We start from the raw sequence: 24,222 nt of genomic DNA, 5'->3' as shown, positions 1-24,222 counted from the left end.
ATATTACTTACTTCTTTGTCTGTCTCCTGCAACCTTTAAGTAATGATAAATAGGCAATTATGTTAAATTGTTGACTTTTACCCCCTGGCATTGGACATTACACATTCTAAGCTTATTCTCAGAAAGTTACTAGTTTATGGAAGGAACCTGCAACTTTTCAGGCTGTTTTAAATATGCACATGGTTAAACTAATGAAATAAATATTTTTCTTTTCTATTCTTTTCTTTTCTTTTTTGAATACAATGAATTAATATAAGGCCTGTCACAGAATTGACATCTGAGCCAGACCTACAGGCTAGAACTAAACTACTTCTTGATTTTATCAATTTCCTAAACCTCGGCTAATAAGACCCAAACAAATAGGACTTGATCCCTTCCTGATGGACTGTAGATACCAAGGCAAAAATCAGAAAAATTAGGGCTATGGTTTGGGAGTTTTTAGCCTGAAAATTACTCTTTTGTTTTAGCACTTTATTGCAATGTACGTGCAAATGTGGTAATTATTAGTGAGTAGGTTGTTTCAGCGACAAACCCAGATCACCAGGGCTTTGTGACACAGCCAGTGAAACTCTGTTCCTATAAATCACAGCAGAATGGGGATTTAGGCTCCTGAATTATCACATAAACACATCAACCTCCCTCTGTCATCTCAAACTTTCAAATTCTTCTGAAAGAAGCACCACCATGCTTCATTCTCTTAATCTTGGGTAAAGGACACCTGCTTAGCTTTCCTGGTGTATCCTTACTTACTAAAGGGGATCTGGTCAATGAAACAAGCTATTTTTGACTGGGCAACAAGGCATTATAAACCCTATCCCACCTCACCCTAGAATTGTCCTGGCTTTAGTTCTTTTTTTCTTATTTTAATGAGGTGACATTAATCAATCAGGGTACATATGTTCAAAGAAAACATCTCCAGGTTATCTTGTCATTCAGTTATGTTGCATACCCGTCACCTGGCTTTAGTTCTATCTAGGGATTTAAATAGACTCCAGTGTCCATATTTTCTAAACTGAAAATCAGCATACTTTGTGTGTTTTGGGGAACATTGGAACAGAATGTTTAGACAGGATCATTCTGAACCCCTTGACTGCAATGAGAGTTGTAGCATGTGTTCCTTAACTTGTAAGGCATATAGGGAAGTAAAGGATGAGGATAGAATATGCAGTTAAACTTCTATTAACTAAATAAATGATAGGATAATTGTTATGGTTAATAGAATATTGATAGAGAAATGTAGTTTTATTATCTTCAAATATATATATACACACACAGTATTTGGACTAGATTATACTAACCAATGTAATACTAGAAAAGGACTTAGGGAACTTGGTTTAATAAATTCAAAACATAGCTTGGAGCTAAAATTTGTTGTGTTTCCTTTTGCATGAGTACTTTTAAAGTATCTAAAAAGTTTGTTCTCTTAGGAAATTCAAACACAATTCTCCTCCTTATTATTACGAATCTTTTTTTTTAATCCCATACATTTGCTTAACAAGTCTTTTATTGAAAGAAATTGAAAATACACATTTTAGGGCAGACCATCTCCAAATGCCCTCGGCTTCTTATTCAGTGGTACATAGATGAGCAAGGTGATACTGTGTTTCCCATATATATAAATGAGATCCTCAGTTTTCTGTGTATTTCTTCTTCTTCCATGTATGTCTACAATTCTCCTCTCCTATGCCACCATCTTTTAACCACTTCTCTTCCACACCCAGAAGTCTTTGACATTTTGGGCCTTGAATAATGGATGTGAATCTGCATCTGCCTTTTACCTACAACAGGATGGACCTTTTATTGGCAGGAGCCATTCCTAAAGGTAGACATTTTGGATACCCAGGGTTAAAATGGATCCCAATGACTCTTTATTGACACTGTTATATGTGTAGGCAAGAATCATTACAGATCGATGGCATTTCGTGGGTCTTAGAAGAAGTTCCCATCAATCACCAAGACTGGTTTGGGATCGAAGAGTAGGGTGAGTATATTATGCTCTTCATTGGTTTGCATGTCTCTGTGCTGGTGCTGCTCCTGGAAGTATGAAGAACCTGACAATTTTCTTTTCTGGTAATTACTAAATTGCTCCTTAAACTTACTCAGATATTTCTCCCAAGAGCACACTCTCACTTTCTCTCAGTGGCTGCTTCAAGCAAGGGACCTCTTTGCCTTAAGAACTGAACCAATCCAGTGACTGCCAAAACAATTGATTTTGCCATATGGTGTTAAATACATTCTACCACCGGAAAAAAATTGTAATACAAAAAATAATAATAATAACCTTTTTTAAAATTAACCCATTCGCCCATTCTAGTGATGTTTTAATTTTTAAAATGACTCTGTGGCCTTAACATGGTTTCTATGATTAAGACATGATAATTTGCCTTTGGTGTTATCCTGATAACTTGAATGTGTTCCTTATTGACAAATAATGACCAAGTGTCTAACACTAGAGCTACAGAAAGAGCAGCAGGAATAAAAATCCTGAAGGTAAGAATGCTATTATACAATTGCCAAGAGGAAAGATATCATTGCAGCAGCATAGTGAAATGATATATGTCTATGCCCTTCTGCTCCTCTATGACCAAAACAATTGGTTTCTTTTTATTTAGAGAGAAGGTTATAGAACCACACTCTCTGAAAAGTAGGGCAGTCCAAGGAAAAGAAACATGAAAGATTTGAAACAATTAAAATGCATTCAATGAGGGTAGGAACTGAGGGAGGCTGGGGGAGCAGGGTGGGGGCAGATTTTTTTTTTATGGAGAACAGTTAAGATCCGTTATCTTGCCTTTCTAGAGAGCGGTATAGCATTTGGCCCTTGGCACATGAGGTAAATCACTATTGGTCAAAAGTAGCAAAAGTGTGGTCCACATCTAGATTCACCTTAAAGTTTAAATTCATCTGGCCTTGGAACAGATGTTTCTCAAAATATAAATATAAGGCAATAGCATACTTTACATTTAAAAAATAGAGATTGAATAAAAGGGAGAGACTGACTTTGCTGGTTTGTCCTGTTTAGCATCGCTGCTGGAAATGTAGATAACTGAATGCTAGAATGCACGCTAGAAAAGGTCAGTATGCACCCTAGCTTTCAGATCTGATATATAGGCTCCATTTGTTGCAACCTACTGGGTTGTAACCTGAACTGATTATTGTTCTATGGGTCATAATCAAGGGAAGGCTACTGAGGAACAAAAGAGGGTGCTGGCACCCATTATATTAAACTCTCAATGAAGAGTCAGGGGAATAAACTAGATTTTTCAGAAATACATGTCATGTCAGTTTCTAGTAAAGATCAGTTTTGTCTGTCTTCTCAGTCTATGCCTCTTTTCACTGTGCCATTAGGAAATCTGAAGAAAACACACTTATAAATAATAAAACCCAACCAAATTTGATAGTTTGAATTTTTAATTGATTTTAAAACCAGTGTTTCAGTGAGTCATATCAATGATGTACTGGGGGAAAGTACATAACCAAAACTGGGTTCTCCAAGTGCTTAGCATCTTCCCTTAGCTTCTTTTGTCAGGGAAAATTAAGTAAGAAATCTTCCCAGACAAATTAGGTTATGTGAGATAGTCCACAACCAATACACATTTTGGATTCCTGTTCTAGACGGAGAGGTGGGACAAAGGCCCAGTTAGGTAGAAATCCATCAACGGAATTCAAAATTTGTATAATCTAAGGGTCTATCACTTTGAATTTAAGAGATTATCATTTAGAAATGCACTGGGTTTACCCGCATATCTACAAGTGACTTATGGGGCTGCTTCCCTAGCATAGATGCTCATCAGTAGGTTTTTATCACTAGCATTCTTAGGTCCTTAGAAAAATGATTCACAGCTTTCAACTCCTAATGTTACATGCATGCATTATTGAATTTGCTCTTTGCACTTATATTAAATTATGATCTCATTAGCAAGGAGTTAAATAGGTTTGAGCTACATTTGTGAACTACATAGATATAAATACTCTCTTAGGGGGAGCTGCTAGCAGCTAAGCACTGCATAACTCTGCAAATTATTGTAGCTGCTCCTATGAAATGAGGGTCATCGGGGTGGCTAGAGTCCAGTAGTGCCAACAGTCACATGTGCATGCTCCCCAGTTGTGGAGAAAGCTCAGGCTTTTTCCAAAGGTAAAAAGATTGAAATAACTTCAACCCTCATTCTCTTAGATTCTTGTATCCCAAAACCCCTATGAAAAGAAATGGATAGAGGTTTTTTTTTAAAGGGCTCCAGACACTAGTACAGTGTAAGAACTATTTTGAACTAACACAGCTTCCAACAGCTAAGATATAGAGAGGTGAATTCTTTCACTATACAGATCACAAGGTAAAATAGATAAAAGAACATAAAGGACCTTAGAGTAAATTTTTTCATCCAGCAAAGACTCTTCTCTTGCTTAGCCATCAATTGGCTTCAACTTAATAAATCAAGACCTACCTAGGCAGAGATGTTTGCAGTTACCTATCTGTACAGCAAGTCCTCAAATATGTCATTTCAATCAACATAATTTCATTATAACAATGAGATGCCATAAGAATTTAACTCTTGTTTATATCAATTAGCCTTTGGTAATACTGGTTTTGTTATACATCATTTCTCTTAAAGCCTCAGGACTTATCACATTTTAAATGAGGACTTACTGTACATGCCTGTGATTTCCTAAGTGATTCTAGGACTTTTCCAGAAAACTTTAGAAAAGCAAATGAGCTATTGGAAAAGTTGGCTTTTCACCATTAAAACCTGACCTATCTTCAGTAAAAAAAAAGCCAGAAAAAGAGGATGGCCGTCCTACCTCCACTGGGCCAAAGATAATTCTAATAAGTTCTTCAAAAAAAAATCACTAAGTACCAAGAAGCAAATGTTAGCAATCTGGAATGAGGTTTGGATGAGGCATAGAGTGAGGAAAGGGCTTTCAGCTTAGGTTGTGATAATTTTATTATCCATATATTGTGTTGTTAGAGAAGGTTGCTAATTAACTATGCAAATTAACCATCCTTGCTCATATATTTCTTTTACTTCTCTCTGACCTCCTTGTATTTCTCCATAACCTATATATTTACACATATATATATATATATCCTTCTGAAGGGCTTTATTGAAGATCTTCTGTCATCATTTATTTTTTTGTGACAGAGACAGAGAGAGGGACAAATAGGGACAGACAGACAGGAAAGGAGAGAGATGAGAAGCATCAATTCATTGTGGCACCTTAGTTCATAGATTGCTTTATCATATTTCCTTGACTGGGGGGCTACAACAGAGTGAGTGACCCCTTGCTCAAGTGACCTTGGGCTTCAAGCCAGCAATCTTTGGGCTCAAGCCTGTGACCATGGGGTCATGTCTATGATCCCATGCTCAAGCCAGCGACCCCATGCTCAAGCTGGCGAGCCTGTGCTCAAGCCAGTGACCTTAAGGATCCTAACCTGGGTCCTCTGCATCCCAGGCTGACACTCCATCCACTGTGCCATTACCTGGTCAGGTTGTCATCATTTATTAAACAGACATTTGCTTTTTAGGTGTGCCTACTCTGAAAGTAGTGAAGCCATTTAGAGCAGAATATATCCCACAGTCTCTTGGGTGGATAAATCATACTATACCCTGGGTTCCTGTATTTTTCAGGCCTGGAGCCATATCTATAGTACAAATTCTTATCTCAGCCCTTCCAGGATCACCATTTAGAGAAATCAACTTGATCATTAATTTACAAGGCCATTTATTCTTCTTTACCTCTATGGGGAAATGCAGCACTTTCACACCACTCTCTCCACATTTCTTTGTTCATAAGAAAGAATCCAATGTGGTTCCAACTACCTATTTTAGGTATATACTAAAATTAAAATTGAAAAATAAATTGGACAGTTCTTTTGAAATACAAAATTTTAGTTACTTTTTAAAAATAATTTCTACTTCCACAGGGAAAAAATGGTCTTCTTATCATATGTAATGTTGGCCATCACTAAGATAACATTGAACTTTGAAGTGGTTGGTTGGTATAACCCAGGTGCAAGCTAGGAACCTAGACAACCGCCCAGATGCCAGTGAATCAGTCGGTACATTGTAGCTGAGTTATTGCTAGGTGTGGATGAGAGAGATAAGCAGAAATTTGTATCGGCCAGTTATGTTTTCTTTAAAAATAGAACTCATTTTCAAGGCATTAGGAATTAGATTACTACCCCTCTTTTAAAAAAAAATAGACACCATTCCATGACTGTTCCCCGCACACAGGAGTCATCATTCTGCCACAGGTCATCACTACCTTCCCTTACTTTTAAGTGACTATCTAATTCACATTTACTCTTACCCTCTCAATTTGATCAACAATGTATACACATTCTTATAACTTAGGTGTAGTAAACTATTTTATTCTTAGGGGAACTTTACACTCCTTCCCTCTCTGAACATTTTTTAAACAAAATGGAACAAAGAATTAAAGTTTGTAAACAGCTTTTTTGTTTCATTTCTTATTTTCTCAAGAAACTTGTATTTTAACAGGAATGTTACTCCAACTTAATGTGCAATTCTCGTGGAGGAATTTCAGGTAAAAGTGACAAAAATATTTCTGGATGGTAATACATTCCCAGACTCCATCACAAAGGAGACATCAGAAAGGTCTCCTGTTCTCTCCCTAACCCTGCCACCCACGCCCTTATCATAGAGGGCTGTCCTAAGCAAAAAGTTCATAGCAAGCTCTTCAGGGGAAAGAATGCCTAACTAATTTCCCTGATAGAAATTTGACCTACTTTGCTTAATTTTTTCTCTTCTCTATTAAGGTGAGTACAATAAATATTTCTGACTTATAATTCTCTTAGGTACCAGCTAAAGGCCTGCAGTAATTGCTCTGAAACATTTCCCTGGAGACATATTACTATACCACACTGACAGGCCCCAGCTGCAAGATATGCCCTTGCTAGGTTGATATCTATTTGGAGTACAGTGTTCCCTAAAGAAAAAATTCATTATGAACATCCAAGCCCAAAGAACAAAAATAAGGAGGACTGCTACCATTATGTGTATTCCATTGGTGAATGCACGGTACAGAGTTGGATGTGTATTTATTTGCCTTCTGGCCTGGCCCATAATTTTCTGTGCAGGCTAAAGCAGATTGCTTAACATATATGAATATTCCACTTTTTTTACTTGTAGAGACCATAAATTTACCTTCTTAGAGTAATCATTAAACTTAACCAATTATAATAGTTATTATAATTATGTGATGTGCTAGTTTGAAAAACAAAATGTTAAAATATTTATAGAGAGAACTGTTATTCTAATGGTTCCTGTCCTTGAAAAGTACACAGTGTAGTGGGAGTTACAAAACATTGACAAAAATAATAAGGCAAGGTAGAAAATGAAGGAGGGGAGAGAAAATAATGGAGCAAGAAGCAAGAATGGCTTCATGGAGAAAGTAGCATTAAAATGACTGAATGCCCATGTAATTCCACTTCCTTTAAAATACCAAATTGTGTGAATGTGTGCATGTTGGGGAAAGGAAGTCAATATATTTAGTTGATTTAAATTCAGCTAGGCATTACATCCAGTAAGATACAGTAAGAGAGGAAATTATGGCAGTTTTTCTCTGTCATCTTGGAAATGTATTCCACCCCACAGCAACATATTGTTTGGCCTTTAAAGTACTTTCTTTTTTTGGCAGCTATCCTAACCTTGTTAAACGGCATTATCTGTGATTGCTGATTACAGCTTTTGTGCTCCTTGGCTGTGCTGCCCCTTGAAATATTTGTTTTTCTCAATTTTTATTTAGAATTTCCCAAATGCACATTGGTTCCCTGCCAGGTTTCATAAATCCTGTGATTTTTTTTTTCCAATCAATAACTAAACTTCTAGAGTATATCATTTGTCAGATATCTGTAAAGTCCTGGGACATCAAATGAGATTTGGATGCTCTAAGGCAGGTTTCTTGACCTCGGCACAGTTAACATTTGGAGCTCTATTGTGAGGAGCTATCCGGACATCATAGGGTATTTAGCAGCATCCCTGCCCTTTACCATCTAGATGCCCATAGCATCCCTCCCCAGTTGTGACAATGAAATATTACTTTAGCGATTGACAAATATCCCCTGGAGGACAAAATGACCTCCAATTGAGAACCATTACTCTAAGGCAGGGGTCCCCAAACTACGGCCCGAGGGCCACATGTGGCCCCCTGAGGCCATTTATCCGGCCCCTGCCGCACTTCCAGAAGGGACACCTCTTTCATTGGTGGTCAGTGAGAGGAGCATAGTTCCCATTGAAATACTGGTCAGTTTGTTGATTTAAATTTACTTGTTCTTTATTTTAAATATTGTATTTGTTCCTGTTTTGTTTTTTTACTTTAAAATAAGATATGTGCAGTGTGCATAGGGATTTGTTCATAGGTTTTTTTTATAGTCCGGCCCTCCAACGGTCTGAGGGACAGTGAACTGGCCCTCTGTGTAAAAAGTTTGGGGACCCCTGCTCTAAGGTAACCTCCACTGGAACTATGGAGGCCATGGGGATGGAGAATAGCTCCCAGCCATTCTGTGGAAGCCACTAGATAGCCTAAGGCAGGAACAGTCCATTCATCAGAAGTAGGATGCTAAAGTACCAACATACTAAGTCCGAGTTTTGGCAAGAATAGATGGTGGCAGCCCAGAATAGGCCCTGCACAGGAAAAGCCTTCCTTCCTCCAAAGCCAGTGCTTCTCAAAACTCGTTGTCCCAGGATCCTGGTACACACTTAAAATTATAGGGAACCCCCCTAAAATGTTGTTTATGTGTGTTATATCTATTAATATTAAGCCTAGCAAAAACTAAAATAAAAGAATTTTAAAAGACTGTTATCATTGATTCAGATTTAAAATAATAAGCCTAATATGTTAACATAATTAAATACTTTTATGAAAAATAACTGTATTTTCCCAAAACAAAAATAAATTGGCAAGGAGTGATATTGTTCTATGTTTTTGAAACTCTCTTTAATGTTTGGTCTAACATAAGAGAATAGGACTCTCATTTCTGCTGCTTTATTCAATCTATTGTGATAGCACATGTCATGTAACTTCCAGGAAACTCCTCTGTACATCCTTAAGGGATAAGAGTGAAAAGGGCATGAATGTCTTAGTTTCATTATACAAAGAGTTTTGACTTCATAGACCCTTTGCTGAAAAAGTTTCAGGGACCCTCCAGTGGTTCTTGGACCACACTTTGAGAACCACTGCTCTAAACTAACATGTCACACTTTTATTTACCTAGTTCATATAATGGTTGACAAACTTCTTTAAAACCCAGGATCTCCAGGGTCACATCTCTATTTGGATCTTAGTGTGAGTGCCTTTAATCAGACTACTCTGTTCCTGAAATCTAGTAAGAGCAACTGTGCTGAGAAATTGAATGAAGTAATTTGAAGAACATAGTATCCTGAAGGAGGACAGGGGCTAGTAAAGGCTTGGAGACCAGGCTAAGTACACTGGGCCCTTTGCAATAAGAATAGAGGAAGCACTGAAAGGAGGAAGGAAGTGCTTCATATTTTTTCCTGCGGTCCTGATGGAATCAGTCACCCATGTCCCATTGGAAAGCATCTTCCCAGTAATGTGAGCTAATTGCCAGAATCCTGAGCCTAGGTGCTAGTGCTTAGCTTAAGGCATAGAGTACTAGGGGAGAGGTAGTAGTGATGGAACAAAAAATAATTGAAGAAGGAGAGAGATAAGGGAGCCAGACAGTGGGGTTAGAGAAGAAGGCAATTCCAACATTTATGTCAGGGCCAGAGACGGCCTGTTTGTCCTTTAACAGTCGAAGACTTAACTTTGACTGCCAATAATATTTGAGAGAGGTTCAAAGTTTTTTGTATATTTTGTTTCTTTGCATTTTAAGCATCTCTGGCATTCGAGAAGCCAAAGGCTATGAACGTTGATTGAAGGAACTTGCTTAAAGTATAAAAGGACCTCAATTTCCAAATGCAGATATTCTGGCTGCCACGCCCTGCACTAACCAAGAATGTGTCACTGCCCTGACACTAAAAGTTTATAGTTTTTCAAATCTTAAGTACTCTGAAATTGCATATTATTTTAAAATAATGATATGTTTCTCAGAATATCTCAGGTTGAGATGCTCCCTCTGCTGTCAACAGCAAAGTAGGGAAGAAAGAAAACAGTCTTTGGGGACTTGTTCTGATGGTGGCCAGATCTCTGTGACTATAGGAAGTCTTATCAATGACAGATATGTTAGTGGGTCCAATTTATCCAAAATAAGCTAAGTAAATCTTACTTAAATGGGTCTGCTTTCCTCTTTGTAGATTGGTGGCATTCAAACTAATATGCACCAGTATTGGCAATATTGTTCACATGAATCTGAACACACAGAAGTTTATTGCCCCATAGTAAAATTATGCTACCCACTCTATATAATGCATTAATTATCTAAAGTTATTAGAGATATTTTATTTAAAATTAATTAGCTCTAGAAAGACACAAAAGTAAAGGTCATTAGTTTTTTACAGTTGGAGAAATTTCTAAGAGAGAAATCTTTTTCCTAGGACCAGTAGGGTTTCCTGCACTTTTCCCAGTGACTCCACCTGCCACCCTTATGCTTTAAAGTGTGGAGGACTGGCCTGGTGTTCTGAGGATGTATTGGCCTCTCAGTTCAGGAAGCCTTATCTTCCTAGAACAGCTTACCTAAATTGTTCCTGTGTACTGCTACCCATAGTGGCAGCATCAGTGTGCCTTTTTAGGTCATGCCATATTAATAATCTAGTTTTAAACAATCTGGATCACCCTCTAGTGACCCAAGATGATCACAGACAACAGACCATTTCAGAGAGACAGCCAGTCAGTAACTCAAAAACAATCCATAGGCCAGTTCTTCCATTGTTGAAAGTATTCCTCTTATCCAAAATGCAGAGGTCCACATTATACTTTTGATACAAAGACCAGGTTGTGTGTAAGAATTCAGTTTGTAGAGTGAAGACATATACAAAATAGTTTTTTTCTGAGATCATTTCCAGCTGGGCAACATATTTGTGTAATAAAGGACAATCAATCAGCAGACATGTTTTTCACACAGCATCTATTTTATTTCTGTTTGGATTCATCCTTTTTGTCTCCTTTCACATATGAAAATGCTTCCAATTCTGGCTCGATCCCCTTCCCCACTCCTCCATAGAATTTTCTTTCTGTCTGGAAGTACAACAAGACACCCGGTTAGATCAAACCTAACTCATCGTCACAAAGCTACTGCAAGCTGCCGCTGACAATTGTCACTGAGGGGAGACCCTCCTCACCACACATAGCCTATTTGAGGAGTGCCTTTTTTTCTATCCTCATTATTTAACAGTGTGTGCCGATTACTCAAAGCGATATGGGCAGGCCCTGGTAAACATAGCGTTGCTGTAGTGTTAACTTTTTATAAGGTAATGCTCAGGTTGCCTGCAGTGTCTAAAGTTACTCTGTGGCCAGGGCCCCCTGCTTTATCGCTTTCTATAGTTTTAAAATAGTTTGAAGCTTGAATAACATAAAATAACATAATATAATGTTATTTATGTTATTTCCCACGTGAAGAACGCCTGTAAACCTTGCAGTATTGAAACTCAGTGAACAAGGCATCTTAGACAAGCTGAAAAACAAATGGTGGTACGATAAGGGGGAATGTGGAGCCAAGGACTCCGGGAGTAAGGTCAGTCGCTGAAGGTCTTTTTGTACTGATTAGCAATCACATTTTGAACCACTGTTTATTTTCTCCCCTAAAATGGCTTTTCTTCCCCACACACACTCCCTGACACAGTGGGACCCCTTTATAACACCAGCGCTGAAGGAATTCTGCAAACACCAGCCTCAGAGGCCTGCCATGGGACATCAATCGTTGATTTTACAGAGCTATTATTATGATTAGGGTACTCAATCTGGCCCGTTGCATTTCCAAAACTATAAAATAAAGAGCTGTGTTATAAGGGGGTTTTACTGTATTTCACATTTCCAAAGTTCAAAGAGGAAATATAACAACAACCAAAAGAAAAAAGAAAAAAAATGATCCAGTTGTGACAGTACTTTTTCTTAAACTCTTACAATATAATACTTTGTAATTATAAATACCTTTGGTTGTTAATGTATTATGCCAATCCCACCTGAAAACAGTCAAAGAAATAAATAACGAAGACTGGTCTTTGTAACCAGAATGATTAACCTCCTCCCAGCTGCTGTCTATTGAGTTCAGCACCTATTTAGATCGTGAATCTCATTAAGTCTGTCACACTTCTCTCTTTCAAAGGTGCCATTTGAATTTCTGTATGTAATACTTATTAAATTTAGTCGCATGCTCCTTAAGGGTATACATCGTCAGGTTAACATCACATTGATAAGCATGAAACACTCTTCCCTGCCTCCTTCCTGCCCCCCTTTGTTCCCCTAAGAAAGTTCTTTTTAGTTTCAATTTTTGCCTTTCTTTTTTTTGAACTAATATTGTGGTATCAGTTAATTCATTTCATGAAATGCCACTCATTTTCCCTGAGCAGTGAACCATTTTGCTACTGGTTTTTTACATCCCACAACCAGGAATTCTATGCCACTTAAATACATGGAACTTGAAACTGCTTTTGTTGCTACAACTTACATGGCTTATGTCAAAGGACACTTCTCCCCTATCAACTACCACATACATATAAAAGTCTCATGGCAGAGGGAGGGTTGCCAGAAATTGGTCCATTTCCTAATGGACTATGTGATATCCTTGCAGATAGTCTCATCAGCTTCCTTAAAGAAATGATACACTGTTCCATAAGTAACAAATTCTTACCACTCGTCTAGCTGTCATTCATCCTAGAAGAATGGCTGTTTGCAAGGTTGCTGTAGACATGAGACATACACTTACCCCTTTCCCAACCATGTGATCCTATTCCAATTGGCCTTTTTATTAAGGTAAACAAGTATAGGACTGACTCCTATGAAAATAGAATCAGGAGAAAGCCATATTGTCTTTACTATTAATTCTTTAAATAATACAAGGACTAGCTGAGCCACAGAGCATTGAGTGTCAGCAATGGCCATCATCTGCTCACTGTGTTATCATTTGAATAAGATTTTCAACTCACTAACTTAACAATTTGTATATTCCATTCAATTGCATTCAGCAGCAAAATGGTTACATTCCCTCTAAAAAGACTACAAAATGCTATTTTATTTATTTATTTTTTCAAAGAAAGGCTCCTGGCCCTTGGTGTGTCCTACCTCAAGGTAGGGCTCAAGGCACCAACTTTTTTCTTTCCATTGTTCAGCAGTTCAGTTTTTGCTTTTTCATATAGGCAGATAGCTTAGTCAGATTTGCACAGTTTGACCTGAAAGTCACTGACCGGCTTCCTCAATTTTTCCTTTATTTTGAATAGAAAGCAAATAAATGTAGTATTTTTTAAATTATTTGCTACATTCCTTGGAGTAAAAGCTAAAAATGAGCTGAATTATTTTTAAATCATCAGCCTCCTGGAAAAGCTTTCTGATTCATTTGGAGCCAATTTGGGACCTAATGGGTTCTCCTGGCAGTGTCCCTAAACTCTCAGAAAGATGGAACGGAGCCAATTCTTTGTGCTGTGCCCTTTTTTCCAGCAGCACAAAGACTTGCTGCCCTGAGGATGAGCACTGAGCAACCAGTCCCCAAAGGGAGCAAATTCTCAACCACTGGGGGAAGGGGAGAGTTAATCATTTTTAAACAAACCTTGTGAAGTAACTCCCCAGATAAGAATATCAGGAATGTCTAATATTCTCACCTGCTATCTTAAAGACTAGTTGTTGACATGTTTGTCATAGGGAGAACAGGGAGAAAGGGGTGTTGCGGGGCAAAGAGGGGAAAGAGTGCTTCAAGTTCCCAAATGAAAAAAGAGTGTTACATTTATAGAGATTATGCCACAGCTCAACTCTGGCAAATGGTGTTTATTGAGACTAGACGAGAAATAAATTGTGCTTGTGTTTACACTTTTGTTCCCATGGCCAAGTGCTGTTTTATTTAGTTGTTGACACTATTTTGAAGTACTAAAGGACTTAATGAGTCAAAATAAAAGAATATATAGCTGAGGATCACAACTGTCAACAGAAGCACAATCTATTATCTTGCTGGCCATTGTGAAACATCAGTCAGTTGCCAGAGTTGAGTCATAACACTTACATCAATGTTTAGTTATTTTACAACTCAGAACTATCCTATACTGTTGTAATGTGTTATAATGTCCCATTGCCTTTGTTTTTCTCAAGAACTAATCGCATTGTTCATTTCTCTTAGGACAAGACCAGCGCTCTGAGCCTGAGCAATGTGGCAGGCGTTTTCTATATACTTGTCGGAGGTCTGGGGCTGGCCATGATGGTGGCTTTGATAGAATTCTGTTACAAATCACGGGCAGAGTCCAAACGCATGAAACTTACAAAGAACACCCAAAACTTTAAGCCTGCTCCTGCCACCAACACTCAAAATTATGCTACATACAGAGAAGGCTACAACGTGTATGGAACAGAGAGTGTTAAGATCTAGGGGTACGGTTAAGGTCTAGTAAACTAATCAGCTTTATATTCCTGTATGTTCATCTTTGTTTTCTGTTTTTGTTAATTGTTTCAAGCATTGTCTATTCTTTGCAACATTTGATTCTTTGAAAACAATGGTTGTTCTTTCTTGTCAGGCAGTGGTGCTTTTCTAATAGCATAGTTGTAATTACACTGTGGTCTGTGACCCAGAAGGAAAAAAAAATCTCTAGAGCAGCACAGTTTAATAGAAATATTTGCAAGCTACCTATGTGAACCACATGTGTAATTTTAAGTGCTGTAATAGCCACATTTTAAAAAATAACACAAGTGAAATTAATATGATATATTTTATGTAACTCAACATACTCAAGATATCCTTTCAACATGTTATCATTATAAAAATGAATGAAATATTTTACATTCTTTTCTTCATACTACGTCTTAAAATCTGGGGTTTATTTTATACTTACAGCACATCTCAACTTGTGCTAGCCGCATGTCAAGTGTTCAATAGTCACATGTGGTTAGTGACTACCATTTTGGACAGTGCAGCCCTAGAGAAAGCAGCTGCTCTGGAACTGATGTTAAAATAAAGAATGGAAATGGGACACTGCCACCTTGAGAAATGAAATGATTCTACAGGAGAGCAGTGGTTCTCTTAAGCATGAGCCTGAGGCAATTTCTTTAATCTTTGAGTTTATTTGTTGTCCCTTTCTTGGAACCAATATTCAGGTATCTCCCAAAGAACAATCTAAGATTCTTGCTGCTGGCTGCCCCAAATTCATACTGAGATGAACCTTATTGATGCCACTTTGACTCTGACAGCTAGAATCAACCTTTCCCCTCCCCCATTATCATCAAGAGCTCAGATGTGTTGAAAGGCAAGCTTGACTAGGATAATATATTCCAGAAGTATTTAAAGAATATAGTCTTGTTACCTCCAAGTGCATCTGTCATCACTAACACAACCTATTTGAAGTGGAACAGAATATTTAGCAGCTTCATATCCCTTATTTTAGGTGGGACATTTTTTACCTCATCAGTCAATGTCAGTTTGCTTGAATTTCTACAAATGCATTTATTTGTATTTTGCTCTCCTTGTATTTTACATTGAGAATCTCAATTTAGCTGATTTTTAAATATTTTATCCAAATAAATCATTTGTGTTCACCATGGAAAGCATTATCTTGTTTGATGAAGTTGCTGGCTGTTCTTTTCTGCTACACAGTGCAAACTTTTCCCACAACATATTTAGTACACTGAACTAACCCATTAACAAAGTGTTTCCATTGCATTGTTGAATGTACAATACATGGTTTCATCTGTAATTAGCACTGTTTGCATGCAAACATTTAATGTACTGGTGGGATTAAATATTTTATTCTTGAGTAGATTATATAAGCTCATTACAATTTGGGGCATATTATTTGCTTCATCATAAGATGGTACATGGGTGATTTCATCCTTGCTTAATTATCCCAAATTCTGAGGTACTGGCATCCAAAGAAATAATACACCTAAAATTGGCATAACACCTTTTTCCAAGTGCTCTCACCTCTATTGCCTCATTTGAGGTAATGGGTCAGGAAGTATTTTCCCTCTTAAGTAACTAAATCCCAGCCACACCAAATGACTTATTTAAGGCAACACAAGACAGTGGCAGTTCTAAGACTAGAACCCAGCCCTTCTTTCTCCTATAGCTATATTCTTTATTAAGCCATGCTGCCTCTAACCGCTCATGCCCTGGTGGTCTCCAGGAATCTTGAAATCCTAATGAGATCCTGTCAAAAGGCTAGCCAATCCTAAGTTTACGTCCTACTTGTTTAAAAAAAGTCTTGAGGGACTGACTTCACCAAGCCTCCATATGCCCCATTTGTGCACTCTACATGAGGATGTTTATTCAATCATTTCTACTTTACCCAGAAGGAATCTTTCTGAAACAGAAGGGTATAATGGCTCAGGGTCACATAGCTTCCAGACCTTCTTTATAACCAGTCATTCCATCTGAGAATTTAGGTCCCTACTCCCAAACTACTATGGCTTCAGTCTCTTGTTTAAGTCTCAGAGCAGTGCTTCTCAAATGTCAGTGTGTATGTGTCAACTGTGGATCTTATAAAAGTGCAGATCTTGATTCAGCAGGTCTAGAATAGGGCCTGAGAGTCTTTATTTCTCACAAGCTACCAGGTCATGTTGATGCTGCTGGTCCAGGGAGTAGAAATATTTGAGAGATAATTATCTCAGAGCATATAACTTAAAGAAAGAAGGGGAGAAAGGAGGAAAGGAGGGAGAGATGGAAAGAGGAACAGAAAAGGAAATGAGGGAGAGAATGAACAAAGAAAGAAGAAGAAAAAGGAAGGAAAGAGGGAAGAAAGAAAGAAAGAAAGAAAGAAAGAAAGAAAGAAAGAAAGAAAGAAAGAAAGAAAAAGGAAGGAAGGAAGGAAGGAAGGAAGGAAGGAAGGAAGGAAGGAAGGAAGGAAGGAAGAAAGGAAAGGAAGGGAGAGGGAAGGAGGGAGGGTGGGAGGGAAGGAAGGAAGGAAGGAAGGAAGGAAGGAAGGAAGGAAGGAAGGAAGGAAGGAAGGAAAGAAAGAAGAAAGGAAAAGAAGGAAGAGAGAAAGGCAGGAGGGAAGGAAGGAAGGAAGGAAGGAAGGAAGGAAGGAAGGAAGGAAGGAAGGAAGGAAGGAAGAAAGGAAAGAAGGAAGAGAGAAAGGAAGGAGGGACAGAAGGAAGGAAGGAAGGAAAAAAGAAAGAAAGGAAGGAAGGAAGGAAGGAAGGAAGGAAGGAAGGAAGGAAGGAAGGAAGGAAGGAAGGAAGGAAGGAAAGAAAGAAAAGAAAAGAAAAGAAAAGAAAGAAAAAGAAAAAAGGGAAAGAAGGAAGGAAGGAAAGAAGGAAGGAGGGACAGAAGGAAGAAAGAAACTGAAATCAGCAAACCTTTGGGCAGAATGTTGCTATCCTAAAGTAGAGCCCAGGACATCAAACCTGGGGAGAGAGCCACAGAAATGAACTTGAAACAATTTCTGGCTCTCTGGTTGCCCTTAGTCATGTTAGTTGATCTATTTTGTGAAGCAAAATTCAGGCTAATTAAAGCAAAAAAAAAAAAAACACACACACACATTTTAATTTACTTCAATGCCAGTGTGGTTACAGCCCAGTTAGCTAGCACCTTGGCAACCATCCCTTGGATGAAAAGAAAACCTGGGAAATGCCTCTGCAAACAAATCTGTCCTCCAAGTCTGTGCAAAGTCTCCAGATGAGAAAAGAAAAAAAAAATCCTCAGATGATGCTAAGAAAAACCTTACATGTGCCAGTCAAGAGGCACAAAGCCCTGAAATAGAAAACTCTCTGCTATCCTCAGCCAGTTTGGTGATGTAATGTTAGGGAATGTTGGTTAAGTGAGGAGTGAGCTCTTCATCCATTCATCTTTTATTTCCAAAGAAGTTCTGGAATATCTATTGGTGATTCCAAACTTACTGCCTCGTTATTAGGCTTCCAGTTTGATAAGTTGGCCTAGATCTGTCAGGGTCTACTCAGGGGCACAGAGATGAAGAGGCACCCTAAGGTTTAATTTTTATTGCTAATTACCAGAGCCAGCCTTGGGAGTTTATGGTACCAGTAATTCTTCAGAGAAAAGGACTCAAGGGCAAATCACCTGTAAAAATCTGATCCAAGTGAAATCAGGTTAATAAAAAGTCATTCTTGAAAGAGGAGGAAGTCCTCTATGGGTGAGAGTAGAGTCAGGATTATTAGACTCCTTGTGGAAACATATGTCTCAGCCCCAGATCCAGCACCCACTAAAGAATAGATAGCCTCTTGACTACCTGTGGCCTCTCTGGGTCATTGACCTGCCACTGGAAGTGATTGAATACCAACTGTTCCAGATTCACTGCACCCTAGGGTTGACTCCACTAATTAAGAAATATTTTCCATTTCTTTTTCATTGCTGTTTAGAACTATTTCTTACTTCTTTGGTGTCTTCAAAAATATTTTTGAGACCTCAAGATGCTGAAGTGAAGAAAAAAAATTTGTTTTTCCTCTGAGACAGTCTTCTTAGAAAATATTAACTTTGTTCATGTGTCCCATTTTCAAAGTCACCAGTCTTCTTTTTGCACCTTATGCATTGACATTCTTGCTGGGGAAATTTTCCTGCTTAAAGACTTCATCTTATGTTAAGTGTAAAACACATTCAGGATAACTGAAGTGGTGATGTTCTTTGTCCCAGTGGACTTTTACCTCAGTGATAATATGTCCTCTGTCCCCAATTTAAGATTAGGAAACAGAGGCACTGAGAATATTAGGTGGCTTTCCCAAAGTTATGCAGCTAGGTAATGACACACTATGTCCAATGGAAAAGGAGGAGGTGACTTTGATCTTTTTGCCATACATATAAAATTTCTCTTAGCTTCTAAGATAGATATGATTCAGGAATCTGGGCATTCCAAGGACAAGGTTTACCTACTTTCATGTTAGTCTTATTCTGCCCTCTTTGGGCTTTTGGCCTTCAGGTACATCTTTGACAGTCTTCTTACAGATACTTTTATTCCAGGTCAATGGTAAAAAATGATCATGTCAATCCTTTGGGATAAAATTTATTGTTAACTCAAAAGAAGAAGAAGAGTCCCATTAGTGTAGAGGGGAAAGATGGGGAAGAGGGACATGAGCTTGAAGAGGATTCAGGAAAGTGACCTTAAATTTTCAGAGCCGGGGCCAATGAATCCTCTGCACTAGTTAATACCTCCAAGAAGAGAGTGGCATCAGCATCTCAATCAGGCACACAATATCAAGGCAAAGATCCTATGGATGCCAAGCCCTTTTATGGGTGTCACTGTTCTGGCCTTTTCCTGGAATGTGCTTTCTCTTTAAAGTCTCTGCTATTTTCAGACTTTAATAACTTAGGTAGTAGATATTAAGAGAAACAAGCTGTCACCTTTCTGGCAATGAACAGCAAATTTTCTTCTCATAGGCAAATAAATTTCAATCGATCAAGCTTTAGAACACTATTTATCCTCTGTACCAGACAAACAGTCCTTGGTCACAGGTTCTGTGATCAGAATACACTCCACAGTCCAGTTGTCCTGAATATCTATATTTAAATGCTACTAAGACTTTCAAGTATACCTACATCCTAAGTGATTAATGTCTTGAGTTAGATTTCATGCAATACCTGTATATTCCTTAGTACAATGCATATCAGGAAAAAAAAACCCTCTAATTTAATTTATTGAAAAGCATTTCCATTAGGTAAAATTATTTACACAGACAGGTTACCTTAAAGCCAGTCACATCGGTTGCAGCCCCAGAGGAGCCAATTTGAGAAAGCAGCTGCAGTTTTTGACCAAGATAGACTGAGTCATAATAAACTTCTCAATTCCCAATAAGAAGCTCATTGAAATTTAAAATCCTCCCTTACCTTTGCAGATCCCTTCCTACTAGAGGCATGTGACGAGAGGAAGAGAGGAATCACCGAAAACATGGCTGCTTCAAGGATACTGAGCCAGATTTTCACTCTCCCTGGTGTCAGGCATGACACGAATATTGCTGATGGTGCAATGACCTTTCAATAGGAAAAACTGATTTTTTTTTTCCTTCAGTGCCTTATGGAACACTCTGAGACTTGCGATAATGCAAACCATCATTGAAATCTTTTTGTTTTGCTTGAAAAAAATTAAAATAAAATCAACAAAAAATGGACATGCAAGAATCCAGTTTGCAGGGGAAAAATCTTATTAAAAAACGTCAATTCAATAAAAGCCATTATTTGATACACTGCACAGTATACAAACACCATGTTCTTTAATACACACACACAAATTTAAAATTCCAGTTCAGCAAACAGGCCCATCTTAGCTAAAATAATTTCTCCTGATACATAAATTTTTGACTCCCTGTGTGCGGGAATACAGATTGGCATCTCTTCTAGGATCTGCTAACCAGATGTTTTTGGTATTTCCTGTTGGTGATAATGTTCTGTGCACCCTATTTCCTTTCAATGTTGCTGAAATGTGTATATCTTTAGACTGTAAATGCAACACTTAAGAAAATTTAAATACTTTGAAAAAGAGAACTGACCGGCAACTTCTCTGTGTTCTTGAAATGCTTTTGTGAAAATGCTTTGATAACTTCCCACTCAGTGAAGGGATTGACAGAGTTTGCTAAACTGACTTTTGTGTACAGGGAGGGATAGGGCACGATCAGGCATACCTCTCGGTGCTTTCCTAAAAAGGATCCCCGAGGCTTTCCAAGAAGCCTGGAATTTCAGCTCACAGATCTGTTTTTCTTGCTTCAGTGTGCACTTTAAGTCAATATAGCTGAGTATTTAGCATAGAGGTGAGGGAAATGCTACCTATACTCCCAAATGTGTTTAGAATACCTTTCTCAGAAACAACACTGTGTTTAGCTCTGCTTTTTCTGCTAAGTATGCCTTTGAAGTGTACACCACGGAGACAGGACTGCGTTGCAAGGCAGGCCAGTGGGTTCAGACCACAGTTCTCAATCTGACTTTACTCTTGCTAGGTCTGTCTTACCAGCTGTTGCCTGTTACTGCCCGCGGCTCTCCGTAAGACTGCATGCATCCTTTTCTAATTTGCAAAGAATAAAATGCATTTCTAAACCTACTGCTAAACTAAGGGCCTCAACATCACTCCCAGGTCCTTGCTTGGAGCAGTCTCTCTACTGACTCTCAAAAGATCGCTCCACTGCTCCACAGGCTATCAAGTAACTTATTGTGTACCTGCCATTGGCATCATCAGAACAGTCAGAGGAAATAGTCTTCGCTCACTAATTACCTCCTATATAACAACGTATGCTTTCTGTAGCTCAGTAGTTTGCTCTCTTCAGTGACAAGCATTGGGAAGTTTCCAGACTGTAAAAACTAGGAGCTCAAATTTATTTCCCAAGTGTGATCTTTAGATGCTTAGTTGACTCACTGCATATTTACTGTTGTCTTCAGAAAAGAAAGAAAGAAGTCTCATTCCAACGAAATGTTTCGAGAAAAGTGTAATATAAACTTTGATTCCAAAAAGTGTGTCATAAGTGAATAACTCACATGTCAAATTTTAAATGGTATTGATCAAAAACAAAAATCAAACAAAAAAAAACTGTTGTGTTTCTGTTTTGTTTTGTTTTGATGAAACTGTGATTTTCAACTTCTGAATGCTATAGTGTCCCAGTGAGGGAAGCTAATGCTATGTGAATATGAAGTTGTATAAAACAAACCAACCAACCTACACACAATTGTTTTCATAGGCACTATATAAAGAGAAATGTATGTTTATTGACTCAAAACAGCTTTTCAGAGAGGAAAATTCACTGGGAATGAAGAGGTGGGTAAATTGGTTTGTCATTTTTTAAAAACTTGCATGTTTATAAAAAAAACATTGTTGCTTCAAATTTCTGCTACTAACTTCAAGCTACAGGAGTTTGGCAGTAGTAACTTGAGGATTTTTTTCCAATTCTTTTCTTTTTGTTGTTAAAGCTGTACTTCACTGAACAGAAAAATTGCCAAGCAAACTAATGGCCGTAAAAGCATAAATTGCATGTGTGGGCATAAATTACCTAGCCTCATTGCCATGAGGTATTGTACAAAGTTTTAATACATTTTGTAAATAAAATTGTAAAGAAAGAATTCTCTTTCTGTGCTTTGTGTAAAATTTGCTTGGATGAAAATGCCAGAAGTAATTATTCACTAATTTACTTCTCACCAGAAGGTTTGCCAATGTAACAGTCACCTTACAGGTGGTTTTCATAAAGGATTATGGCTTTCCCCACACCAACTGCAACCTCAGTCAGACTCAGACTCCTCCACCTAAGTGGAACTCCACCACCAAGGCCTTAGATTAGGTTTGTCAAGACCATCAACAGTGAGATGTTGTCTACAAACAGCAAGAAACAGGACCTCAGTTCATATGCAAAGGAGGAAAAGTTGGAGGAAATAGTCTGACTTCAAACTGAAAAGTTTGACTTCAGGGCCTTTTATTCCTAGTCTGTCTCCTCCACCCTTTGGGACCCTCTCCTCAGAGGCTTGCCTTGCCCTAAATGTGGTCCCAGTCTTCTAATCTTCAGATTTGACCTTCCATGAACATGCCCAAACTCAGGACTGATAAACCTCAAAAATATTTCCAATTCCATTCCTGCATTATCACAAAGCATATGTCCCAGAACTCTTAATTAATTGGCTAAGTTTTGTGCTGCTGCCTTAATTACTGACAATAACTAAATGTTCTACTGGAAAATTTTTATTCCACCAAGGGTCTCTGATCCAGAGTGAGGGAAAAACAATGAACTAAGGACTATACTGATTTTAGATTATTTCTGAGAAAGAAATAAAAAGGATAATGACCTAGTCTGATATGTAGATACCAAACATAGAATATAGTTTTATCTGATAAATAAAGCAAATGATTAAATTTTAAAAAATATTTATATTCTGATCACTATAGAAAATGGGCTAATGATAGGTGGAAGGGAAAGGGGATAATTTGCAATGGAGACACAAAAAAAGAAGAGTGAAGTTGAGATGCTAAAGAAATAAAAGAAGGAAGATATCAGGCTAGGGAACAAAAAACACAAGACCTTGGAGAGGAATGAAATAGGTGTGGGAAAGGAAAACTTAGAAGATTCTGAAGTGTAGGCTGATATAGCACACGGAGGTTAATTTGGCCTGTCGGCTTCAGCATATCACTACCATTATCAATGTCTTCTGAAGGGTGAATTAGCTAGTGAACCACTCGCACTTTAAAACTCTTCAACTGTTTTCCTTTCCTTTGATTAGGATACCCATAGCAGTCCCACCAGAAAGAACTCTAGAGAGCAGATTCAGTGACTAGATTAGAATGATGGTTCCCTTGGTGGCTGATGAAATCAGTTCAAGTAGAGCAAGTGCTCGATTTACATCATTTTGTTCAATACTGTTTCATTATAATATTAATGAGATGCTGTATGAATTTAACTCTTGTTTATATCAATTAGCTTATGGTAAAATTGGTTTCATTGTACATTGTTTTGCTAAAAATCACAGAACTGATCAACATTAAGTGAGAACTTACTGCACCAAATTATTTCCTCAGATTTCCCAAAATAATAGATTTCTATTTTAACCAGAACTCCAGTTCCTTACCCCAAAGGAGAAGCTAATCTCAGGTGCTGTGGTAGATTATCGCAAAGCATAATTTGGGTTTAGGAGGAATTTGGTTTTTTCCTTCCTTGGAGGAAGGGAGAAGCAAAGGAGGTATGTTGAGTCTTTCTCAAATTAGATCAAAGGTGGTTATATATCTTGCTTACACATAGAGTTAGACTTGCCTATCAGATCTACAAAAAGTTTTGAACTTCAAATAGTGCACTCCTCCTACACAAAATAAGAATACCTGTTTAGCCTGACCAGGTGGTGGTGCAGTGGATAGAGCATCAGATTGGGATGCGGAGGACCCAGGTTCGAGTTCGCCAGCTTGAGCGCGGGCTCATCTGGTTTGAGCAAAGCTCACCAGCTTGGACCCAGGGTCTCTGGCTCGAGCAAGGGGTTACTCAGTCTGCTGTAGCCCCATGGTCAAGGCACATATGAGAAAGCAATCAATGAGCAACTAAGGTTTCACAACGAAAAACTGATGATTGATGCTTCTCATCTCTCTCCGTTCCTGTCTGACTCTCTCTGTATCCTTGTAAAAAAAAAGAAGAAGAAGAAGAATGCCTCTTTAGTCTCGACATTGGTTATTTTTCCCTGTTAAGACTTACACATGATTACACCGTGTTAATTGTACAATTTTC

The 24,222-nt window shown here is 38.1% G+C and overlaps 1 protein-coding gene across 5 annotated transcripts in view; it reads left to right on the top strand.

Annotated features, from left to right (window-relative positions):
* GRIA3 (glutamate ionotropic receptor AMPA type subunit 3) overlaps positions 1 to 21,999 on the top strand; it is a 443,444-nt gene extending 421,445 nt beyond the window's left edge. For 3 of the 5 annotated variants that reach the window (XM_066249169.1, XM_066249168.1, XM_066249166.1), the window contains 3 exons: positions 11,530 to 11,644; positions 14,234 to 14,481; positions 19,882 to 21,999. In XM_066249169.1, the coding sequence (XP_066105266.1) occupies positions 11,530 to 11,644; positions 14,234 to 14,479 (361 nt within the window). In that variant the 3' untranslated portion in view covers positions 14,480 to 14,481; positions 19,882 to 21,999. Of the gene's footprint in view, positions 1 to 11,529; positions 11,645 to 14,233; positions 14,493 to 19,881 lie in introns of all 5 variants that reach the window. The other 2 variants (XM_066249170.1, XM_066249171.1) reach the window with 2 other exon arrangements.
* The last annotated feature ends 2,223 nt before the right edge of the window (positions 22,000 to 24,222 follow it).

Source organism: Saccopteryx bilineata, chromosome X (genome assembly GCF_036850765.1).
Source record: "Saccopteryx bilineata isolate mSacBil1 chromosome X, mSacBil1_pri_phased_curated, whole genome shotgun sequence".
Classification (NCBI taxonomy): domain Eukaryota; kingdom Metazoa; phylum Chordata; class Mammalia; order Chiroptera; family Emballonuridae; genus Saccopteryx; species Saccopteryx bilineata.
This window is presented reverse-complemented; position numbering and strand designations above follow the sequence as displayed.